Genomic DNA, 19,234 nt, shown 5'->3' with positions numbered 1-19,234 from the left:
CACCTCATGCGGTGATTTCAGAGGATGACTGCTCACTTTTGAAGACACCTGTAAGAGTCTCCCCATGGAATTCCAGGTAGACTTTTTATACTGTATGTGATTATATCCCCCAAATAACCCTCAAACCTAATGAAACTCACCGATTACTCTGTGTGTGCATGTGAGAATTGAGGTACCTGTGTATAAGTAATGGGAAAATAGGAAGAAGCTTAATTTCACTTTTATAGCAACATACAATCAAATGTGGTCATCTTTGTGCTGCAGATCCAAGGCCCTTTGTCTCCCTAGGGTGTCTTCCTGCAATTTAAGTCATCAACGTCACTAAAAATCTAATCTAAGTAATCTCTCTAAGTAATGACTATGTTCGTAGCACTGTTCTCTTTAATAACTTTCAACTGCTCCCAGTTTCTTCAATTAAGCACCAGTCCTCTCTCAGACATCCATAGTCATCTTATAACATGACCTCAGCTCACCTCTCCTGTCTGTTCCTGTGTTATTTATCCTAGATATCATTGTTTCTCCCAATCTGTCTCACAGTTTTGCAGCCATTATTCTACACCTTCAGTTGTGTGTCCTTCCCAATCTCAAGTTCTTGTGGGTATCTTCCTCTTCAGGACTCGGCTCCAAAAATCACCTGCTTGATGAAACCTTGTGCAACCTTGCCCTGGCTATTCTTGCTTCCTGCCTCAAGTCTCTTTGGTGCTCTGCTTGTTTTTGTTTTCTAATGGCTTGTTACCTGAGTGCACTTTATTTTGTGGTTGATAGGTAATTGACTTATCCCTCTACTGGGTCACCGGCTCCTTGAAGGAAAGGACCTTGTGTCTCTGCTCTTTGCAGTCTGTTCCTGTTTTAAGCTCAGTTCCTCATGCACTGGAGTTGAATAAATCAGAACTGAAGTAAATAAAGCAACAGACAGAACTGGTACAAAAGGTTTTTTAGAGCAATCACTGGGCCTTAAGAGAGCCTGAAGGAGAGTCTGAAAGGAGGATACCAGAGAAAAGTGTGACTGATTGGAGAAAAGCATAGTCCCCACCTCTCTCAGGCAGCAGGCCTGTGTTGCTGCTTCTCCTGTCCAAACATTAGTTCCGTCCTTCACCAGAAAAATCACTGTTAGATGCTGAGGTTGCTGCCTCAAGTGGGGTCCTGAGCATTCAGCATCATTTTTTTTTCTCCTTCAGAATAAGTCTATTCACACCAAGCAGTCATACATGTGTCCCTTTGCTGTTTTGTTGCAGATATTCAATGTGTATAGAATAAGAAAAGGATGTCTTAAGGCGAACAACCAGACAGTTGGATCCATTTCCTCCTCTTGGACAGGGACATAACTTAATTAACAAAAGAAGTTCTTTGGCTCAGGGTGGAAGGGGAGACGTTTGTAAGGAGAAGTGTTCCTAGTCCTGTGCTAGTGCTCAGGGCTGAGGCGAGTGAGACCAAGCAGAATATGGCCCCTTAGCACTAGCCCTTGTGAGGCAACGGAAACACGTGTGGGTGCTGCCTCGTGCTCCTGGCATTGGCCTTCCACTGCTCCTCAGGAGTGGAACCAAGGGCTCTCAATCACTCTTGCCAGACCTCTTCTCTAGTGTTAAAGATGAGACCTTAATCATTTTTATGTTATAGCTTCTCTCTTTTCTTCATATATGTGTTAATTATTCTATCAGTGGTTTTGTAAAGTTGCTTTCAAAACCAATATTAAAAAAAATTAACATGGAAATAGAGTAGTAACCTGTCCTCCTTTATGGTGGCTGTTTTCATTGAGGTACTCACAATTTTATTTCCTTTCTTTTACCTTGCTTCCAGGTCTGGTTCAGTGAGAAGATGTTTGAACCATCATTTTGTTTTTATACCGGATATAAAATCCCTGTATGCAAAACCCTGGACCAGTATTTTGATTACATCCAGTCACTGCCTACCCTAGATAACCCTGAAGTCTTTGGGCTTCACCCTAATGCTGATATCACGTAAGTTCTTGGCATTTTATCATTTGAGGAGGTCATTTGTAACTCAGCCTGGCAACAACTGTGTATTTCATTTTCTTTCTTAACCTCTCTCCTTTCCCCCATTTTTACTTAACTGTGAAAAATAATGTCGCCTCCTGCCTCCCAATTACAACTTTGTCATAGCTTGGCCTGTCCTCCTCTCACTAAATCTGATATTCTGGGTGTTTATGACAACATTAGAGCTGTAATTTATGCATTGCTTATTTCTCCTCTGTTGTGGCATAAAACCAGTTAGTGTTGGTATTGATGCTCTCCATCAACAGGATTGTAGTCTCCCAGCTCCTCATCCCCTTCCCAGACCTGTTAAAAATCAGATACTCATCAGAGGAGCATTGCATTCCAGCCCTGGCTCCTCTTACAGGGTTACTCTACCCTTACTCAATCACCTGCACCCTTGCGTCATGAACTGCCCATGCTGGTCATGGAGAAGATGTAACATACCTCCCAATTCCATGCCCCTTGGATTTATATACCTCCCACTTTCTCATCTTCAGAGATCCCTACCCAAAGGCATGACCACCCAGCTCCACAGGGAGGATTCAAGAAGCCCCAGCTGAGATGTGCCTTTGGGGTGGGGCACTGTCTCTTGTACCCTGTGGTTGAAAGAGCGCATGGTTTAAATCTGGGAGTGTGGCATAGGAAGTGGTGCTAGATCCTGAGCTGTCTTCACTGGATGTTATCTGGAGGGGACACCTCGCCTGGTCTCTCCCCTATTGTTGCAATTTAATAACTTCTCAGTCAGACCTGGACAGTTCCCACCTTGTGGGTATCTGCTCCTGCCAGGAGTTTCAGGGTTCCCAGTTTGTTGCCAATCGCATTCTTTCCATCCCCCAAATACCCACTCACCCTTGCATGAAACACAATCTGTTGATCTTCACATTGATTCTTATTTCTTCATATCCAAAAGGACCTGTGAATAGGAGAGTGGGCCTGTGGTCCAGCAGGTAAAATGCCTGTACCCATGTTTGAAATATCTGGGTTTAATACTGGCTTCAGCTCCTGACTCCAACTTCCTGCAAAAGCAATTGCTGGAAGGCAGCATACTGGCTCCAGTAATCAGGTCCCTCCCACCTACCTGGGAGGCCTGGATTGCATTCTTAACCTCCTGGCTCTGGCCCTGGGCCAGCCCTGTCCATTATGGGAATTTGGCAAATGAGTCAATTGATGGGTAGTCTTTCTCTCTCTTCCTCTCAAATACATAAGCAAATAACCAAGACATATGTGTGGCTGGTGCTCCTTTCTGACCCTGTGACAGACCCTGGATAGCTCTTAGGCTGTGTTTCAGAACAAGACAGGTTTGCTGTCCAGGGCTCACAATCACATTCTGTATTTCCTGTCTTTAGAGAAAGATTTCATTGTTGGCCAGCAAGGAAGCAAGAGACTGACTCAAATCTGCCTCCTCCATCATGGGTCTGGGGAATGTTTTATGGGTATGTGGAAACGCCCAGTGAGGCAAGTTCTAATTGGAGGGGCTGGCATCAGGCCAGTCTGGTTGTGCAGCCATGTCCTAAAAAATGGGGACTTCAAAATCTGTGATTGGACCTATGGTTGAAGAATAGGATGAGGGGGAATTGTAAGGAAAGGAATAGGAAAACGTAGCAAGATATTTTTAAAAAATTATTTGAGAGGCAGAAAAAGAGAGAGTGGGTATGGAGAATGCTTCTGTTTGCTGGTTCACTCTGCTAATGCCTGCAAGAACAGGAGCTAGGGACTCAATTCAGGTCTGGATGTCAGTGGCAGGAATCCGATGACCTGAACTGTCTCTGCTGCTCCTTAGGGTCCGCATTAGCAGGCAGCTGGAACCCAGGAGTCAGAGTTGGAAATTAAAGCCAGGAAGCAGGTACTCAGGTGTGGGATGCTGATTGCTAGACTAAATGCTCACTCCAATAGACTTTTTTGGGTTTCAGGAATCAGGGGAAACCTACTAAAGGTACGGGCCAGCCCAGTAGAGGGATAGTCCAATAGCTGCTCCAGCTATCATTGATAGAAGTTCTCAAAAGTTAGCCAGGTGTAGAAAAGAAATAGCAGAATGGAGAAGATTCCTTGGGGATCCATCCGAGAAACAGTTTCTGTGTTGTAAAGTAGCTTTGTTTTAGATGACACTTTGAGTCCTAGCACATCACTGCTCTGCTCAGAACTCTCCCGGGTCCTATCTCACTCTGAGTTGGGTTGAAGATGACCTACTGGGTCCAGTTCTGCAACCTGCCCTCTCAGTTCTTGGGCCCCACCCACCTCCAGCTGTCCTAGCTTCCTGTCACTCAGATAAGCCACAGGACATTTGCACTTTCTGGAACATCTTCCTCCTATGTTATCATTGTGGCTCACCCTCTCACCTCTTCTATTCTTTGCATAAATGTCACCTTTTCAACAATGCCATTCCTAGCTATCTTGTTTTAAAAATTACCATCTACTCTCTACCAGTTACCCCTGATAACCTTGTCTTCCTGGTCTCTTTTTTCTATCATTTGAGTCACCAACCTACATACTCCGTATTTTGAATATGTCAACCACCACTGAAAACTAAGCTTTATTGCATCTGGAACATTTGTCTAGCTCCTCTGCTGCATCCCCAGTGCTACAACAGTGCCTGGTGCATTAGAAAATACACTAAAATTCTTTCCAAAACATCCCTTTTGAGATTTCTGCATTATCTCTCACTATTTATTTTTGATTTTACTTAAAAAGCCAAGAGAGAGAGAGAGAGAGAGACATGGACAGAAAGCTCCCGTGCACAGTTTGCTCCTCAAACACCGCACAGCAGCTAGGCCTGGGCCAGGAGTCCAGAACTCAATCCACATCTCCCACCTGTGTGCAGGGCCTCCAGTGCCTGGGCCATATGTGCTGTCTCCCAAGGAGCACATTAGTAAGAAGCTGGAAAGGAAATAGCCAAATGCCCACTACTTAATTTTTTCAGATTGTGAAGAATCCGGCCAATGGAGGTAATCTGTAGAAAGATCACAGGGACCAGCATGGTGATGGTGCATTATGAGCCTCTACCTCTGGTGCCGGCATCCCACAAAGCTGCCAGTTCAAGTCCCAGCTGTTTCACTTTCCATCCAGCTCCCTACTTGTGGTCTGGGAAACCAGTGCAGGCTGGCCTCAAAGCCTTGGGACCCTGCATCCATGTGGGAGGCCAGGAAGAGGCTCCTGGCTTCCAGCTTCAAGATTGGCTAAGTTCTGGTCATTGTGGCTTTTTGGGGAGTGAACCAACAGGCAGAGGACCACAGTTTCTGTTTGTCTCTCTCTCTTTGTAACAATCTGTCTTTCAAATAAAATAAATAAATAAATCTTTAAATGTTTTAATAAACATATGGGTCTGTAACTGAAAATGTTTGTGTATCAGATCTCTGAAGCTTGATTCTATATTCATAAAATCCCAAAGGGTCATGACATCTGATTCCTCAAGATTCAGACTCTGTGGGCTTCTGCAGGTGCTTATCAAAGGATGTGTAACAAACATCAGTGAGACTGTCTTTACTCCAACTCGGAGTGATGATCTTCCTTTACTTGGTTACATAGGAAGTTTAGATCACTGGCTCTCCAGAAAGAGGAAATAGACCTAGAGAGAGTTCAGAGAAATACAACCAAAATGTAAATGGGATTGTAGGAAATGATAGAGACAAACTATTATTCTCTTGCCTTTTTATTGTGAACTGTTGAAAAAAAAATCCTTAGGAAAGTTGCAAGTACAGTGAATTGTACCCTTCTCATGGACTCATAAATTCTTAACATTTGGTTCCATTTGCTTTTTCTCTTCCTATACTTATATATCTACAGCTATATCCATATGTATCTATTTCTCTGTGTGTTTGTATATACTGTGAGTCTCTCAAAGCTAGGGAGTATATATTTTGAAAAACATAAAGAGATAATACAAACAACCCCAGTTCTCAGTGGACATCTTCTTTGTCTTCTCTCTTGTTTGTCGTCTTCCATTCTATATCGATAGCTCCTCTTTCCTACAGTGAGAAATCTGGTTCTCAATAGCTTCAGTGTAGGTGCTCGCTTGCTTGGAGTTAAAAATACATCAGTACTGTTACCAACAACAAATCTAATTAAATGTCAAGATCTCTTTGCAATTCTTTGAAAAAAAAAAAAAACGAATTTTGAAAAGCAGACAAAAGGAAAGAAAGCGAAAGAGATCTTCACTTCCCAAACTGCCACCAAGGCCAGGACTGGGCCATGCCTAAATCCCTGTCCACCCTATGCGGGTGATGCGGACCCATAAGCCTGGGCCATTTTACTCTGCCGTCCCAGCTGCATTAAGTAGGGAGAAGGCAGACATTCTGATAGAGGGTTCTCCTGTGGCAGGAAGCAGCCTAATCTGTTCGTTTGCATGAGTGAGTTGTTTCTTTTCTGTGTGATGTTGTTATAAATTAATGGTTGCACTCACTTGTTTCTATTTGTATTGCATTCTATTCTTCCTTACTCCTTATTATTTTGAATATATAAAAATTGAATATGGCTCAAAAATTGCAATTTTCCTATGTACCATAATTTATTCAGCCATTTTCCTATGGATAAGTAACATTTCTGTTTGTATACTGAGTTGTTTCCAATAGGTTGTGATTCAAATAACTCCTCAATGAAAACACTCTGCCTGTGGTTTCACATATTTTGTTGGTGATGCGTTTCCAAGCTAAATTGCTATGACTGGGCTTGCTAGATCAAGCTTTAGTGATGATTGCCAAATTCGCTTGCGTAGAGTTGTTTTCACTCTGCTTTGTGATATTTGTGAGCACCTGTTTCTTCAGACTGTCATCTTCAGAGTTCTGGTGGAACAGTTGAATTTTCACCAGCATGACAGTGAGAAATGGTATCCCCGCATAGTTTTAATTTATTTTCTGCCATTTTGATGGAAATCAAGCACGTTTTAATATACCTAAGAGCTGTTTGTTATCTATTTATAGTTTATTTATTTTTTCCACTGGAATTCATATTCTTTTTGTTTAGTTTTTAAACAATACCAATACTTTATTTGTAATACACAGTGCAAATATTTTTTTCTCAGTTTAACATTTGTTTTTAACTTTACTTATGATTTCCATTATTGACCAGGCAGAAGAATTGTTTTGTTATATCTTTATGTGGTCAGATTTATGAACTCCTTTGTTATTGCCATTCCATCTGGAGTTTATTCACAGTAGGGAAGCCTTTTTCCACACCAGCTTACAAAGGAATCAGTCACAGTTTCTTCAGGAATGCACAATTTCTTCATTGATATTTGACTCTATAAGCCTTTGGTAAAAGTATGGATGAAATCTTACCTTTGTCCAAGCAGCAGAGCAGACAGCCTATCACCAGAGATGTGAAATGCTCCCTTGAACAAGTGTCCTTGAGTCCTTCTCTGTGCTTTTTACTCTGTAGCAAATTTTTTACAATTTAGAAATTCAGTAGCAGACTTTATGATTGAGCAACACTGGTGCCCTCACCTAGGCATTTCCAAGATTCTCTTGCAGATTGGTCTGTCTTTAACGTTTTTAAATCAGAAACAGATGTTTAATTTTACCAGATTACTTATTCAATATCTATTGAGCTAATGCTATGATTTTCCCCCCAAAATATCTAAAAAGTTGATGAGCTATATTAGTGAATATCTAATACCTGTTACCTATGTGTTCTGGAAAGTAATACCACCTGGTCCTGATGTGTCGTTTTTCCCAGCGTGGTGATAGGCACTATGATAGCTCACTGGGGGAATTTTGCATTGATAGCTATAAATGAAATCAGTTTTCAGTTCTTTTGGTGGTACCTTTGTCATGTTTAATGATTAATCAGTGTTATATTTGCTTTGTAAAAAAAAATTGGCAAGTTTTCGTGAGTTCTGAAGTACTTAATGCAGCAAGAAAAGGTTGCTTGAAGATTTGGCAGAACTTTCCTGTGAAACTGTCTGGGCCCGGTGCTTTTTGATGCCACTTCTTTGATATCTTTCTGGTTCTTCTGTCATCATTGCAATGAATTTCTTTGTAAATTGTTTTCCCTAAGGAAAATTTCCTGTTTCATCTAGGTTTACATATTTATTTGCACAGAATAATGGACAGTAGCCTGTAAACCACTTGAATGAGCTGGATTCAACACAGGGTGGGAAATAACAAAGTTGCTTTTGTGTTTCGGTATTCTAAACTAGCTCACTCAGTACATTTGTTGCGGCAGTGTGGATGAAACTCTGGCCCTGTGGACCTTGATGATGGCTGAAGCCACCCCACTCTTCAAAGGGGAGGTTCTACATCTCCTCATACAATGCGTCAGGGCAGTTGCACCCAAACACAGTGTTCTGTGGTGCCCATACAGTCCAGCCAAACTGGAATGTTCATCAACAGATGAACCCCATACCAGAAGCCAGGGATCCTCTTATTAAACTGGTCTCTGGTGGAGAAGGAGCAAAATACACTGCAAAGCATCGTTAACAGACCCCCTCCTAGTCTAGCTGCTGTAAAAGAGCTGTTTCCATTCTATGCCGTCAGTGGAGCTCATCCATTCCAATGGCCTTGAAGACATCTGTGTGCCAAGTACATTGTGTCTGGACCTTTCTTCTGGGTGAACAGTCACTTATATGATTTCTCAATTATAGCTATGTGGTTAGCTTTGGGGACAGCTCAACCTCAACAGTCTCCACACTGAACCCTTGACTCCCCCTGCCTCTTCTCCACCGCACCCAAAGAGCTCATCTCTGCCGTCAGCACAAGGCCCATATTCCTAACTTCATCTAAGACACCAGTGGTGACTCGCACACCAGCTGAGAGTCCCTCTGGGTAGATCCAGGTGTGATGCTAACAAAGGGTCGGGGGCAGAAGCAGCTGGTAAAGCTGCGGCACAAGTCTCAGTGTGAATACAGAAGTATTCACAATGGCTGAGGACTTTCTGTGGTTTTTACCCACTTGTTGCTACTAACTTATGGGTAGAGAGGGCACCAGGAGCCTTGTGTGTCTTGGCCAGTGTCTCTTCAAACACTGACAAGCATGCTGAAGGATGACATAAGCTGGGTTCTCCAAAAAAATAGAGCTCCAGGATTTGCAGTCTTTCACCACACTGAGTGGAGTCAAGTAGAAAACCCAGGACCTCTGTCTGAAATGAAAGATTATTTCCGCAGAGACACAGGCTGTCCTTTTAGACTCTGACCCTCTTCCTCCAATCTATCTTCACTTTAGACTTCCCCACCCATGCCTGGTCTCCTCTCCTCTAGTCTCCTGCTCAGACAAGAGGCTCCGTTCTGCAGCTCCATGTTTTGTGATTTTCTTGATCTTTCGGTGAGCTTTGTCCTACTTTCAATGTTGCTTTCCTATGGGCTCAGAAATCTCTACTGACTGGAATTGTACCCCCACCCATGCTGATAAGTAAAGCCCACCTCCCACCCCCTTGCTGTGCCCCGGTCAACCACTAGGAGACAGTAGGTAACAGCAGATACACCTTCTCAACTATAACCTATCCACTTGAACTTCTCATTTGACCCTTCCCAGGTCAGCACATTGTGAGCTTTCCAGTTTTGTGTGAAATAAAATACACAATCAAAGATGCCCCTGACATTTCTGGCCCTAGAACTTGGGGGTAACTGAGGAGTGTGATTGAAAGGAGATTAGAGTCTTGTTTGGGAAGTGTTGAGTTGGAAAAGACCAAGGGTTGTGTCTTGAGTGGGTGAGAAGAGTGGACAGGAGCCCAGTGAGAGATTTGAACGGTGTTTGTTCAGAGATAAATAGCTGAATGCATGAGAGAGGGACCATCTAAGACACCCAGGCTTGGTCCCAGCGAATGTCCCCAGCCAAAGAAGTCACTCATTTATCTGACTCTCCATGCACTTCACATTCCTGTTTCTGTGATCAGGCTGTGGTGGACAACTCTGTGTACCCTGGTTATCGGGGTAGGCACTCCTAAGACAGCATCCCTAAATGTGAGAGAGCAGAGAGATCCGGGGAGGGGACTGCGACTCCTTTTCCTCCTCGGTCCCTGCTGAAGAATACCGAACCTCTGACGGGGTAGGGAGGGAAACATTAAGTGGAACAAATGTTTTGAAATCAGTAAACCCTCTCCCATGAGGTTAGCTATCTTGGTGACAGTAACCATAAAAATGCATACTTTATTCATATTTTATTATCTAGATTTACAAGGTACCAAAGACTCTGCAAATTCAACTATCTCGGTGTCAAAAACCGTTATTTATTTTGCCTCTTTTTCTCATTAGTGGTTATGCATATTTTTCTACCCTCTGAAATTTATCAAATGCCTTATTACAACTTTTGTATTCATTCCTATGCAGGACAGATTTAAATGTGCTCCTTTTCAGTATTAGCTAGCGCTTTTGGGTTTTAAATTTTGTTTTTTAAAGATATGCTTATTGATATTTCATGTGCAAAGGTGTACAGGGATCTGGGTTGATTTGGAAAAGATAGTGTGCTAACATCTCATTAGATAGCTAATTGTTTATTTTATATACAGTGCTGTTTTTTCAATTGCTTTGCATTTTTATTACTCACAACGTGACCTCCCAACACCACCGAGTAGCAAAGGCAATGTGAGTCTCTGCCCATGTTTCCTCCAAAGAGAAACTGTCTTCCAGGAGACCAAAGCTCACAGAGCGTTATAGGTCCTATTCTCCATCTCAAAGCGTTTATGGAAACTGTTTCCCTGAAAGCCCTTGGAGGTTGGAGGTATACGGAGGTATTTGCAATTATCCATTGCAGCCAGCTGACTAGACTTCTGCTTCTCGCATCTCCACAGACATAAAATCACATAAGTGGTACAGCCCTGGAATACCCAGGGCATAACGTCCAGTGCCCAGTAAAATGCGTGGTAGGGAGAGGGTGTGTGAGCTTGTCCAACTCTTGTACAAAAACGGGTCAACATTTCAGGTCTTCTGCCTAACCTCTATGTTCTGAAGCCTGTTCTTATATCACCTCATAAAAGAATAAAATCACTCACCATGAAAGTGATTTCTTAGGTGACATTTGGCGGCAGCAATGTCTCCATCAGTCTCTCCCTGGAGCCCCAATGAACTTGGTCAGAGCTGGCAGGCAGCAAGATGGTCATGGTGGAGTGGTGTGTCCTCATAGCACACCCAGTCACAGATGTCATGCACGACTCCAGGAGGAGCTGGAGATGAATGGGACCAAGAGAATGCCTGAGGATCCCACAAGAAGGGCTTTTCCCTTTCCTGTTTGTGAGTAGGACAGGCATTTGCAAATGAATTTGCATTTACTTAGGATGAATGCAAATTTACTGTGGTTTTCTTCTCCTTAATCTTTGAAAATTTACATTTATAGAAGCAATATATTAATGAGAACATTTTTTCTTTGTCCTGGAATTACGTGTATGTGTGTGTGTTTTCTATGAAAACCACAAAATGAAGTTAACAAGTCAAAGATCCAAGAGTGTGTGTGTGTGTGTGTGTGTGTGTGTGTGTGTGTGCATACCTTTGCAGGTGGAATAGTGCTAGGAAATAGAAAAATACTAAAATCATATACTAAACTTTTACCATAAGAAAGAGTAAATAATTAAATTTTCATGTCCTTTAAATATCAGAGAATTGTTTTCCTTTTTATTTGAGGTTTAATAAAATCCTAGCCAGCTGGCCTCTGTTCAACAAACAAATATTTATTGAGAACTTAGTGTCTGGCCAACTTGGGGATACAAAGATGAATAAGACACAGTCCCTGCCCTTGGAAGCACATCATCTCTTAGGGAAAATGGATGAATGGAAACTACTTATGTAACACAATGCGGCCAGCACTGAAATCAGGTTATATTGACACTGGTGTGAGAGCACAGGCAAAGGAGCAGTGAAATTGCACCTTGGGAAGTCACAGATCGCTCCCAAGAGAGGCAACATTCATGTTGTGCCTTACAGCTTGTGCTGGGTCCACAGGTCAGAGGTGAGGTGGGGAGGAAATGACTGCAGCACCAAGGGATAGATTGTAAGAAAGAGCCCAAAAATAAGAAGAAAAGACCAAGACAGACAGAAGCACTCACACAAAGGAATGATAGAGGGATGTGCTGGGGGACAAAGCCCAGGACTCCTAGTGCAGGGGGTGGGGCCTACAGAGAAGGGCAAGCGGCAAGTGCAGAGCCTGGCTTCTGAAGGAGTATGGAGCACTTCTGAAGGCTGTCAGAGTGACAATGGGGAGTGGCTGCTGAAAAAGATGTGGAAACCAGGTAGACCTGGGGAGTGATCTCAAGGTGGGTAGAGATGTGGATAACAGGGCAGGTGGGACAAAATGTAGTTCAAGTGAGAGATAAAGGAGAACTAAAAGAATCCATCAGATGTGGATTTTTAGATTAAATAAATAAATAAATATTCTTTATTGGAAAGAAAGATTTTACAAAGAAAAGAAGAGACAAATATCTTCCGTCTGCTGGTTCACTCCCCACACGGCTGCAGCGGCCAGAGCTGAGCCGATCTGAAGCCAGAGTCAGGAGCTTCTTCCTGGTCTCCCACAAACCAAGCACCCGTATGGGATGCCAATGCTGAAAGTGGAGGATTAGCCAGTTGAGCCATTGTGCTGGGCCCTGAATTTTTTTTTAATGTAAAAACAAACAAACAAGCAAAAAACCCAGCAAGCTTGAGGAGTCTGGGGAAGCATGGGTCTGTGTAGCTCATGACCAATGCAGAGACTTAATGTGACCCAGCCTTGCTTGCAGTTTCCTGGCTCTCTGTAAGATGTTGGCGATCATGACACCTCCCGTTTCTCCAGCACAGTGACTCTTCCACACAGCCTGTCTTTTTTTTTGTATCTAATGCTGGAGGGAGACAACAGAGTGACAGGAGTCACATGCACGTCTAAATAGCCTGAAGAACCATTGGACAACATGTACCTCCTTGACTTCTGCTACCGTCCTTTGAATGTCTCATCAGCTACTGTCATAGAATTTTCCCCTTTCAGGATTGCTGGTCTTATCCTTCTACTTTATATGACTTTCCAATTCTGGAATTGAACCATGCTTCAAAAAATTTAGGAATGAGTCCCAAAAGCCTTTTGTGCCATTTTGCCAAAATGTTTTGTTCCCCAGTCAGGTAAACTGTGTGCTTGATACACTCATCTTTCAGCTTTAAATAAACATCTTTTGAAATATTCTAAAATCTTAACATCTGAATGGAGTTAGCACACACACAAATAATTTTAAAATATGGTCACTCTTTATTAGAAAAAACAGCCTTTCTTGGAGTTGGTGCCTTGGCACAATAAGCCAAGACTCTCCCTGGGGGGTCAACATCCCATATAGACATCAGTCCATGTCACAGCTGCTCCACTTTTTAAAAAAAGATTTATTTATTTTTATTGAAAAGTCAGATTTTACAGTGTGAAGGAGCAACAAATTTTCTATCCTCCCGTTCACTCCCCAAGTAGCCGCAATGGCCGCAGCTGAGCCAGTCTGAAGCCAGGATCCAAGAGTTTCTTCCAGGTCTCCCACACAGGTGCAGGGTCCAGAGGTTCTGGGCCATCCTCTGCTTCCTTCGCAGGCCACAAGTAGGAAGCTGGATGGGAAGTAGAACAGCTGAAACACAAACTGGTGCCACATGGGATCCTGGTGTTTGGAGGTAGAGGATTAGCAAATTGAGCCATCAACTGGGCCCCTAGCTGCTCCACTTTTTATCCAGCACCCTGCTTATGACCTGGGAAAACAGCAGAAGATGGCTGAAGTCCTTGGGTTCCTGCACCCAACATGGGACCTGGAGAAGGATCTGTCTCCTGGCTTTGGATCACCTCAACTCCAGCATTGTGGCCATTTGGGTGAATTGGCAGATGGAAGATCTCTCTCTGTCTTTCCTTCTCTCTGAAATTCTGCCTTGCAAATAAAAATGAATTTTTTTTTAAAAAAAAGGAAATCACTATAGAGCTACGTTACCATTCTTATTGGCTCTATAGATTTGATAGAGACATATCAAGATTTATCACAGGTACTGTTGTGAAATCATATGTATATATGCTTTGTATACTCTTTGTTGGAGATTTCTTTTTAAAACTGCTTTATTAAACATTGAGCAAATACAAAAGAATATTTGAAACATGCATAATATAAAGGGTGGATAGAGAATGCTGCCCTTCTTTGTGCCAGTGTTTCTTTTTCTTAATATTTATTTATTTTTATTACAAAGTCAGATATACAGAGAGGAGGAGAGACAGAGAGAAGATTTTCCGTCCGATGATTCACTCCTCAAGTGACCGTAATGGCCGATGCTGGACCTGTCCGAAGCAGGGAACCAGGAACCTCTTCCATGTCTCCCACACGGGTGCAGGGTCCCAAGGCTTTGGGCCGTCTTCCACTGCTGTCCCAGATCATGAGCAGGGAGCTGGATGGGAAGTGGAGCATCGGGGACTAGAACCAATACCAATACGGGATTATAGTGTCACAGGGTAAGGATTAGCATGCTATGGCCACCACGCCAGGCCCTAATTCTTTTCAAACCTTTCGTCAGAATCATTCTGCTTTCTAGTGTGTATCCTTTAGAATTTCCTCCTGGAAAAACCTCCTCATGGTATGCTCTTCTGTCCTTTTCCAAAAATGTCTCATTTTTTTCCTTCCTTTTTTGAAAAATTGCTTTTAGAAGATGCAGCCTGCGTTCCTTAACCTCCTCATTTTAAGTAGACAATTGAATGGCTTCTGGGGCATTTATAGCCTTGCGCAGCTATCCCTGCAATCTAGCTTTAGACATTACCGTGAGTCCCTCAGGAAATCCTGCGCCTCTGACGGTCAGCACCCGCTCCTACGCCCAGTCTGGCTGCTCTTGGATCTGTGTTATCAACATGCCTTTTCTAGGCATCACCTGTGGTCACTTCTATTTGGATTTTTTTTTCCCCTTAGCACAGTGATTTTGAAGTTCATTCATGCTTTGGCGTATGTCAGAACTTCATTACCTCTTATTTCCAAGTAGTATTCCAAATATATGAATACATCACGTCTTATTTATTCATTGACCTGCTGACAGACAGCTGGGTGGTTTCCATGCTATTCTGAAAAATCCTGCTGAGAACATGAGCAGGTAAGGCTTTGCTTGGACGCATCTCTGCATTATTCTGGAGTTGATAGTGAGAAATGTAATTACTGGGTCATGTGATTGACCACTTAACATGTTAAGAAACTGCCAAACTCTTTGCCAAAGGGATAGTACTATGTTATAGTTTCCTCCCATAGCTTTGAAAACTCAGGCTTCTCCGTATCCTTGCCAATACTTGGCAAGGATAATCAAATTTCCATTTGATTATAACCATTCTCCTAAATGTGAGGAGGTTTTAATGTGCACTTTTCTTACAATACAGTTGAGCATTTTCTTTTCATAAGCTTATTGGCCTTTCATACAACTTTTTGTTGAGAAATATTGCAAGCTTTCCTTGAAAGATAATTTTGCTTGTCATATGACTCCAAGTGTGCAGCTGTTTCATCTTTGTGCCTGGCAGACATTGTTCCATTTTCTTGTTGGATTTCATTGCCGCTATTGAGGGAATGGCTGTCAGTCTGATCCTGTCTCTTTATAGATAACTCAGTTATTCTCTTCCTGTTGGCTTTTAAGGATTCTTCTTTGGTTTGGGTGTTTTATAGCTTCACTGTGATGTGACTGCATATTAATTTCTATTGATCTATCTGTTTCTTTACCTGATTTGGGGTTTACATACTTTCCTGAAGTTGAGGATTTGAGTGTTCATCCATTCTCAGTCATTATTTCAGCACTCATTTTCTCTTTTTCTTTCTCCCCATTTCTGTCTTCTGAAAATTTGCTGAGATGTATTCTGTTGGAGCACTCTGACTTACATATCACTCAACCTTTCTTCCACATTTTCCATTTAATTTTCCCTGTAGCATTCCGTATAGTGTCATCCTATCTTTCAGTTTTCTAATTCTCTCTTTGGCTGCATGTAATCTGCCAACTAACTCACTATTAGCTGTTAGAGTAGGCAGAAAAATGGACCCGCTAAGCATGTCCACATCCTAATCTCCAGAATCTGTGTTGTGTTACGTGGCCCAAAGGGACCATGGAGTTGTGAGTTAAGAACCTTGATAGAGAGATGTTAGCTTGAATTATCCAGGTGGAAACAACCTAACCATAAGAACTCTTAAAGCAAGAGAGAGGCACAAGACCGGAGACCTGAGGTAGAAGGATGAACAATTTGAAGTATGGGAGGGACTTGACCTGCCATTTCTGGCTTTGCAACTGCAGGATTGGAAATGGCTACTAGCCCAAGGATGCGTGTGAGCTTCAGGGACCGAGACAGCCCTCAACGGACAGCCAGGGAGGAATTGAGGGTCTTAGCCCTACAATCTCAAGGAAGAGAACTTTGTCAACGACCTGGGTGAGCAAGGAAATGGGTCTTTGCTCAAAGGTTACAGAAAGGATCTTTAGCTTTGCCTACACCTGGATTTTAGCTTGGGAAGATTCATGTCACACTCGACCTGTAGAAATGACAGGTAATAAATATGTGTTTTTTTAAGCTGCGATTTTGTGCTTATAAATTATAGTAGCAGCAAGAACATAAATACAGGTTTAAATTTTAGCTATTTTTATTTTCAGGACCTTTGACTCTTTTTCAAATATGCTGTTTATATTTATAATTTCTTATTTAATATATTTTGAGTCACTTTAAAAACCCTTCATGGCTTGTGACACCAGCATCCCATGAGTGCTTAATATCTTTCTGATTCAGTAATGCTTTCAACAAGTTGTTTTTCATACCTTAGCCCGTGTTTTCAGTTGTGTTTAGAAGAAAGTTTCATGGCAGTAATTGCACTACACTATCAGAAGTCAAAATATCTGATTCTTTCTGTTGGATGAATTCTTAAATATAGACTAAAGGTATGCAATTGTAAAGTTTTAATGCATATTCCTATAATACAAAGGCTTATTTTCCATTTAATAAAAAGAAAAAAATATATCACTGATCCCAAACACTTGTTGAATTACCTTTATTATGATCGGAAAGGCAGATTTTCAGAAAGAGGAGAGACACCAACAGAGATCTTATATACACTGCTTCATTCCTCAAATGGTTGCATTGGGCCAGAGTTGGGCCAATCCAAAGGCAGGGGCTTCTTCCAGGTTTCCCATATTGATGCTGGGATTTTTCCAAAACACATTAGCAGGGAGCTGGATCAGAAATGGAGCATCCAGGACTCGAACCGGAATCCATATGGGATGCCAGCACCACAGGTGGAGGCTTAAGTTGAAACACCACAGTGCTGGTTACACTGAGTTACTTTTAGACTTGTCTCTAACACTGATGAAAGGAATTGTGAATGTGGTCTACAATCTGGACAAGAAACACAATTTACAAATGAAGCAATAATCACCACAAGTCAAATTATATGATGTTATAGGTGGTAAATTATGAATTGAGAAAAGGCAGGACAGTTTAAATCTTTTTATGCCACACACTGGCCTGGAAAGCCTTCAGAGGTGACCCACTGCCTATAAAATCCTTAGAGCATCCTGTGTGACCCTGCATGGTTTGCTCAGGCCTCCTTTCCGCACTCATCGCTCCTCCTGGCTCACTGGCCTTGTCTGCGCTCCCCAAATGCACTGAAGTGCTCACTTCCTGCCCTTATCTCTGATCTGAGTGTTCTTTCTTGCCTCCCTACTCTTCTTGGTTCATCTGTTCATCTTTCAGGTCTACAGCTCACATGTGACTTCAAAAATTTAAAAGATGTATTTTTTTTTTTTTAAGCAGAGAGAGAGAGAGAGAGGTCTTTTATCTGCTGGTTTACTCCCCTTAAAAGCCCAGAATGGCCAGGGTTGACCAAGCTGTAGCCAGGTGCCTGGAACTCCATCTAGAGCTGCCGCATAGGGGGCAAGGGTCCTGTCACCTGGGGCATCTTCCTTTTCTTTCCTTGGTTCATTAGCAGGGAGCTTGATCTGAAGTGGAGCAGCTGGGACTCCCATTAGCACTCTGACACTATACCAACATTGCAAGCAGCACAGCTTAACCTTCTGCCCCATAATGCTGAAACCTCAGATGTGATAAAAAAAAAAAAAGTAAGATTTATTTATTTTGATTTCAACATCAGAATTACAGAGAAAAAAATCTCCCATCTGCTGGCTCACTCCCCAGGCAACAGACAGGGCTGGACCAGGTCAAAGCCTGGAGCTAAGAGCTTTATCCAGGTCTCCCACATGTGTGGCAAGGGTCCAAGAATTTAAGCCTCTTCTACTGCCTTTCCCAGGCACGTTAGTAGGAAAGTGCATTGAAAATGGAGCAACAGGGCATGAATTAGTGCCCGTATGGGATGCTAGCATCAGAGGTAGCAGCTTTAACTGCTGTGCCACAATTCAGGCCATATCATGCGACTTTCTGAGAGGCTTTCAGTCATCATCTTTTTCTCTTTCTGTCACACACACACACACACACCTCAGAAAATTGTTCCACCTAGCATTACACAGACTTAGTTCTTATACCCAAGAGCATCTAAATTACTCTAAAGAAAGCTGGAGGGTAAAGGGAGCGCATACACAAACTCTTCAAAAACTATGCTACTCTTTTTGTCCAAGACACTTTTATGATAGTATCTTGTAATGACTGCCTCCTCTGTTAGGGAACAGGACTGTGTACTTCACTGCCATCCCCCAGGCCCTAGCTCACTCATTCCCTGGTACCTGGTAAGGCCCTGTTGACTACATGGATAGATGGATTTTGAAGAAGGGCAGCCACACCCGGACAGGTGGGCCACATAGATGCTTATCAGTCACCTCGGGAATCTCTAAACAAGTGGGGTCACAAAAAAAAAAAAAAAGAAGAAGAGGCTTGGCACGGTAGCCTAGCAGCTAAACTCCTCACCTTACACGCGCCGGGATCCCATATGGGCACCAGTTTGTGTCCCAGTGGCCCCGCTTCCCATCCAGCTCCCTGCTTGTGGCCTGAGAAAGCATTTGAGGATAGCCCAAAGTCTTGGGACCCTGCACCCACATGGGAGACCTGGAAGAAGCTGTTGCCTCCTGGCTTTGGATCAGTTCATCTCCAGCTGTTGCAGCCACTTGTGGAGTGAGTCAGTAGACAAAAGATCTTCCTCTCTGTCTCTCCTTCTCTCTGTATAGCTGACTTTCCAATTTAAAAAAATTTTAAAAAAAGAAAAACAGAAAAAACAAAAGGAATTTTAATCATTTATAAATCAGTGGGCCAACAAGAGAGATTGTCTTTGTTCTGCAAGTATCCTGTGATGATAGTCTCCTAGGACCTTAAGCTGGGGTGGGGGAGGGTGGAACCAGAGAGGTGCTCCTGTGTGGCCTCAGTGCTTCCATTAACTGTAGCGAGGCTGGAAAGCAA

The 19,234-nt window shown here is 42.7% G+C and overlaps 1 protein-coding gene across 1 annotated transcript in view; it reads left to right on the top strand.

Moving 5' to 3' along the window:
- The window catches only part of DNAH8 (dynein axonemal heavy chain 8), a 324,409-nt gene that overhangs the window by 282,590 nt on the left and 22,585 nt on the right, over positions 1-19,234 (top strand). The window contains exon 90 of the mRNA XM_058663714.1: positions 1,798-1,958. Within this exon, the coding sequence (XP_058519697.1) occupies positions 1,798-1,958 (161 nt within the window). The remainder of the gene's footprint in view (positions 1-1,797; positions 1,959-19,234) is intronic.

Source organism: Ochotona princeps, chromosome 1, assembly GCF_030435755.1.
Source record: "Ochotona princeps isolate mOchPri1 chromosome 1, mOchPri1.hap1, whole genome shotgun sequence".
NCBI classification, from domain to species: Eukaryota; Metazoa; Chordata; class Mammalia; order Lagomorpha; family Ochotonidae; genus Ochotona; species Ochotona princeps.
This window is presented reverse-complemented; position numbering and strand designations above follow the sequence as displayed.